Source organism: Hipposideros armiger, unplaced genomic scaffold (assembly GCF_001890085.2).
Source record: "Hipposideros armiger isolate ML-2016 unplaced genomic scaffold, ASM189008v1 scaffold_31, whole genome shotgun sequence".
In the NCBI taxonomy this organism is placed as follows: domain Eukaryota; kingdom Metazoa; phylum Chordata; class Mammalia; order Chiroptera; family Hipposideridae; genus Hipposideros; species Hipposideros armiger.
Genome location: NW_017731381.1, coordinates 4,507,073 through 4,513,485, shown reverse-complemented (window position 1 = coordinate 4,513,485; position 6,413 = coordinate 4,507,073). Strand labels below are relative to the sequence as shown.

The window sequence follows — 6,413 nt, the reverse complement described above, 5'->3', positions numbered from 1 at the left end:
TATCTTTTCCCATTCCTTTGTTGTAAACTTTTCAGTGATATTTTATTTGTTTTATAAACAGCATTGAGCTGGATTTTGACTGCTACTGGTATTTTTGTCCGCAGAGTCACTGTCTTTTAACAGGGGATTTTAACACACTCACATGGATTGTGGTCGCTGATGGGTTTGCATCTGGACTGGTCTTACGTGTCACTCTGCTGCAGCCACGGCGGACTTCGTGCCTTCCTCACATCCACCCGCCTCGGCCTGTTCAGGGCTTTTGTATTTGCTGCTCCCTCCACCTCCGGCTCAAAGGTCCCTCTGCCTTCTTGTCTTCTCAGGTCTTAGCTGAACACCCTGTCCCTCTGCGAGGCCTTCTCTCACACTACTGCACTTTTTTCCTTTAAAGAGCTACTGCTCCCCAAACCGATAGATTACCTGACTTAATGTCTGTTTCCCTCACCACCCTGTAGCCTCCAGGAGCGCATGAGCTTCCTGTCTTGTTCATCACTAGTGGCAAGCCAGCCATCTTTGACTAAAATCTTACAGTGTGTGTTTTTGGAAGATCCATGAGTCAAACTGGATTTAAGTTTACAGCTTTTTGTGGCTTTACAAATGGCAAAATGGGAGGGTCTGAATTCTCACAAACGTAGCATTCATTTCCAAAAATGCAATCTGTTTCTAGAATATGAAATACCAATTTTAGAGAATACAGTCAAGCACCTCTTATTTACACTCGAGGCAGTATATATATTAAACATGAAAGGAAATCTTTGTTGCATGTTCAACTTGGCAAATGAGGCAATTCACTTTTAGAAATGCAGCAAGTACTGAGTTTCAGATGAAAATACAAAGTTTTTTGTCAGNAAAAAAGAACAAGCTACTGGGATCATATCAAGAAGAATTTGAACATAAAAATATAATAACTGCAAGAATCAAAATGCATCAAATATTTTTAAATCCATGAATTCGTAATGATACAAATCATTGGTTATCTTTGCAGGATGCTAAAGAACCAACTCATTATTTTAGAAACTGATAAATAAGGGGGGGAAAGTATATATTCTGTTTTTCCTACATAAATTGTATATGAGATTATCTATGAAATTAATGAAGTGCTTCACTGTAGAAGTGTTTCAGTTGGTAAATGAAGACGGAATGATCAAACATCACCATTCTGTAACCCCTAACGAAATAATGCATTTAGGCACCGTCCTTCAGTGGCTGATAACAGAAAAAGAGAGATGAGCATGGGTTCAAATATTTTGAACCTCCTGATGAAAGTACACACACCACCTGTGAAATATGCATGCCCAAAAGAACTGAACCTGAGTCTACTCAAGCTTCTAAATCAGCAATTCTCCAAGGATGGCCTACAGGCCCCTGGGAGATCCCTGACACTCTCTTAAGGAACCTGTGAGATCAAACTATTTTCATATTAATGCTAAGACACCATTTGCCTTTTCAATTGTGTTGACATTTGCACTGATGGCACAAAAGCAATGGTGGGTATAAGTGCTAGCTCCGTAGTTATGAATACCTGAGTGGCACCAAATAGTATTAGTGGCTATTGTATTCATGACCACAGGCTCCATTAAAAAAAAAAACCAAAACACAATTCCCTTAGGAGTGCCCTTGATGAAATGGTAAAAAGTATTAATTTTATCCAAGTTTGACCTTTGAGTGCATGTATAATGAAATATGCCAATATTTGGAAGATCTTTGTGACTCCAGTGAACCAATATCTTCCAAATGATCGCACGCATTTATGTTACAAAATCATGTACGAATAAAAGTTCACTCGAAGTGTAAGACATGCAAATGAAAACCACAATGAGATACCACCTCACACAAATCAGAATGGCTATTATCAAAAAGTCAACAAATAACGTGGCGACAAGGGAACCCTCGTCCACTGTTGGTGGGGATGTAAATTGGTGCAGCCACTATGGAAAAACAGTATGGAGGTTCCTCAAAAAATTAAAACTAGAAATACNCAAACGGATAAGAGCGCTAATTGTAAAAATGGAAACCGTAAGTACTTGAAGAAAGCATGTGTGAATACATTTAAAACCTGGGTGTGGAAAAGGCTTTCTCACAACAGCAAAAACCCAGATGCAATAAAAAATGGATGGATGAAAACCTTTGGTGTGAAGAAAACATCACAAATTTTTAAAAATCAATAAGCACACATACACTATAAGCTAAGACAAATGAGGAGCTGGAAGAAAATATTTGCAACAAATACCATATATTTTTTAAAGAATTTTAAAAAATTAAGAGTTCTTTATATATCAGGCCAATACGCTCTTAAATATATAAAGAGTTCTGCAAAAAAGAAAAAAGAAAAATGGGCTAAAAGACTTGAAAAGATAGTATATGCACAAAAATATCTAATCAGTCCTTAAACATGAAAAAAAAATGCTTAGGTTCACCAATAATAAGAGAAACTCAAATCAAAACCACTTAGAGATGCAATTTCTTACATTTCAGATGGCAAATATTCAAAAGCTCGACAACCCTCTATTTGTTGGTAAGGCTGTGGGGACAGAGGCACTCTCATACGTCGCTGAATTGGAGTGCAAAATAGTGTAAGCCCTACGAAGGGGATCTGGCAATATCTAAATATCAAAACATGAAACGGGAAGGTACAGAAGAATCCTGTGGTGGTATATTCGAACTGCAAGTATTAACATGAACTCACGGTTTATTAAAAAAAAATTCTGAGCTTTTTGCATTAAAGGCCTTGAAGCAACAACACCCTGTCACCAATGAGCACAGCGAGTGCTCAGACCTTGGTTGCTAAATACCATTCCCCACTCAAAGGAACTAAGGATTCTTAAGAGAAATAGCTAATTCCAGGACTAGGGCGGAAAACGTACAAGGTGGGCCTGGAACATCTTTTTGTGTCAAAAAAAAGCAAGCAAGTACTCAAGAAATGATGGGGACACATCAACAGGATACCGGAGTCACCTTGAGGGGTTCCCACTGGTAAATTTTGAGACACCTAGCATCATAAAGAATACGATGAAAAAGAATCCACGAGCTCAGAGTAAGAATCTGAAAGTGAAGAAGGTTGGAGAGAGAAGGGAAAAGCTCTTTTTTAGAAAAATCACCACTTGACAACTGTATAATGGTAACAAAAGAGAATATCATATCTCTTAGGAAATGCACACAAAACAGAGTATCTCCTTTCTTAGAAAATACAAACTTAATGTTTGAGAGTAGGTTGCAGACATCATGCATCAACCTCTCCTCATTACTTCTGCCATTTCATGTGTTTACCCGTCCATCTTTATATATGCACAGAGAAATGGCTGAAATGAGTTCATCAATGAAAATGACCATTTCTGAATAGAAAATAGGTAANTAGTTCACTCCCTCATCTTCTTACCAGAGAACTTCCTTAACTCATTATTTTAAATTGCTACACATTTTCTCTCAATCTCTCTCCCTCCCTCTCTCTTGCACCCCACCTGTCAATCTCCCTTTCCTGCTTTACATTTTCTACAACACTTACCACTATCTAACACTAAATATACTTATTTTCCATCTTCTAGAATGAAACCTCTGTGAGGGATGGATTTGGGGCTGTTCTATTCACTACTATATTCCTAAAAAAGTGTCAAGCACATATTGGTGCTCAAAAAACTAATAAATAAATGACTAAACAAACGGATGATAGTAATAGACGATGAGTAGTAGATGATGACTAAATGAATGAAATGAACAAACAGATGATGAGACAAATGAACTTGGGTTCTATAACATGGGTTCAGTGACTAATTGGTTAAACAACCTTAGATGAGTTATTCTGGTCCTCAAAAGATCCCTATCATTAGCTGTATAAACTATGACGTTCTTGCCACTCTACAAAAGTAGAACTTGTGTTATGGAAGAATGACATCATTTCCTCTGGGCCCGTCAGCAGGACAGTGCAAAGCCAGGACTAGAAAGGCGCCCCAGAATGCAAACACAACGCCCAAACTAAGCTCTTACAAACAACGGAATTATGAGAAAATTTAAGAAGGTAAAAATTCAATATTCCTAAAGAGAAAATTCTTTTCTAAAAACATCCAGAAAAGGAATGCTGACTCCTAAGCTTACTTTTCCCGCCCCCCTACTCATTAAGTCTCCGTGAACATTAACAAGTGTCTGTGGCTCAGGGAGAGATGTTCCACAGCAGAGAATGGAAAAACACACCCAGCTTCTCACAAGAAACTTTGGAACAGCTCACTATTCATCCCCAGGCAAAGTTCAGAAGAATCCTTTCAGAGAGCCTAAAATTAGGATAACAGTTAGCAAAGTGACAAAGACACTACAAAACAGCATTATTGGTCCTCCAGTCTAATTCACAATCCCAGACAAAACTATTAAAGACAAGGCGCCTTCGTTTAATGACTGAATATTTCTTTTACCCTAAAGAATTTCAAACTCGACAAAAAGAGAAAAGGCAAGTGAATAAAGGATTTTTCAAGCGAAAAAGATGCCACTGATTGGGAGCCCCAGAACTGCTCAAACACCAGTCGAACATTGTTGTCTGAAACTCATGGGGCCCTCAGCCCAGGAGCTGCTGCCAGGAGGGGTGAGGGGAGACGTGAACTACACAAGAAAATGCTCGGGCACTTGCAGTAAAATGACAGAACTGGGTGTGTGATATTTCCAATCACTTTCTCCAGCAGACATAACCGTTTACTTCCAACACTACTTACAAACTCATAGTCTCCATCCTGTGGCACTTTCCAATCTGAAGGGTTCTTCAGCGGGCCAGGGGCACTCTTGCCAAGGCTGTTGATCTGATTTTCCTTTTCTTTTTGTTCAAAGTATTCAAGGAAAGATGGTTTTGCAGGCTGCATGGTCTCATCCCTTCCTGAAAACCAAGGAAAATAAAAGGTGAAATAGAATTATCTTAGATTTCTGATACGTTTAATAAATAGATCTGTCGCCAGATGGGTCACAGCCTCTGGATCAGGGGCTCTTTTTGCTAGATAAGGACTCCTCCGAGAATCTAATGAAAACTACAGGAAAATGCACAAATGCTCACTCAAAACACTTCTCACAGAGTTTCAGAAGATTCATTGCCCCTCTAAAATACATGCAAAGATTTCCTCAAGGTCCCTTTTTCGAGATGGAAAGATCTGGGTGATGCAATGACTCTGAGTAAGCTGCAAGTAATATTTTTTAGTCCCCTAGAGCAAATAGTTCCTATTATATTAGACTGAAAACAGAGGAACAAGCAAAAATATGTATTAGTTATCTATATACGAGGTCGGATGATTAAGTTCGCGAAATTGTTGCAATGATCTTGCTGAACTTTTCTGATATCAGAGAGATTATTCATTACAAATTTGTACCAACTGGACAGTTCACCAAGTTTACTATTTGGAAGTGCAGAAAAGGCTGCATGAAAAAGTTAGATGACCTGAACTTTTCGCCAACAATTCATGGTTCTTGCATCACAACAATGTACCAACTCACATGGCACTGTCTGTGAGGGACTTTTTAGCCAGTAAACAAATAACTGTATTGGAACACCCTCCTTACTCACCTGATCTGGCCCCCAATGACTTCTTTCTATACCCAAAGATAAAGGAAATACTGAAAGAAAGACATCTGGAATGATATCCAGGACATCAAGGGTAATACGACGATAGCTCTGATGGCCATTCCAGAAAAAGAGTTCCAAAATTGCTTTAAAGGGTGGACTAGGCAGTGCTGTTGGTGCATAGCGTCCCAAGGGGAGTACTTCGAAGGTGACCTTAGTGATATTCAGTAATGAGGTATGTAGCACTTTTTCTAGGATGAGTTTGTGGACTTAACTGTCCGACCTCGTATATAATATTCTCTACAGGCATTACAGTAGGAAAGGAGGATGATACACTAGGGTGACTTCCTTTGATAATCTCACCTGGACTAATGAGCAAAATATGCATGAAAAAGAAAATACAAGCAAATCACAATCCACTCCATGAAATACTATATAACTTTTCAAATACTATTTACAAATGGTTTAATAGAAACTTAAAGGGAAAAATAGGATACAACATTACATATACAGTTTGATATCAATTCTGTAAAATCACATACATGGGAGGGAAAAAAAGGAAAGAAAATACACCAAAATGTTAACAGGATTTGTCTCTGACAGTAGGATTATAGGTGATTTTATTTACTTCTTTTAAACATTTTATAAAAGAAGATAGGACAGGGTAAGTATTAAACAGATAGAACTGATTATAACAGTTACATGTGCCCAGAAGATGGAGAAATCATGCAAGCTGGGTGATTAGGGAAAATTGGTAGAGGAGGGCTTAGGCTGGGCCTCAGACGATCCCTAAGGAAAGATTCAGCAGTTACACGGCAGAGCAGTTACACAGCAGGGCACCATATAAGACAGCAAACAATAGCAGTTACTAGTTACAACTAGTAAGAAC

At 38.5% G+C, this 6,413-nt stretch overlaps 1 protein-coding gene across 2 annotated transcripts in view; it reads right to left on the bottom strand.

The window, feature by feature from the left end:
- The window catches only part of STK4 (serine/threonine kinase 4), a 91,973-nt gene that overhangs the window by 40,863 nt on the left and 44,697 nt on the right, over positions 1-6,413 (bottom strand). For both annotated transcript variants that reach the window (XM_019637066.1, XM_019637068.1), the window contains exon 10: positions 4,692-4,849. In XM_019637066.1, the coding sequence (XP_019492611.1) occupies positions 4,692-4,849 (158 nt within the window). The remainder of the gene's footprint in view (positions 1-4,691; positions 4,850-6,413) is intronic.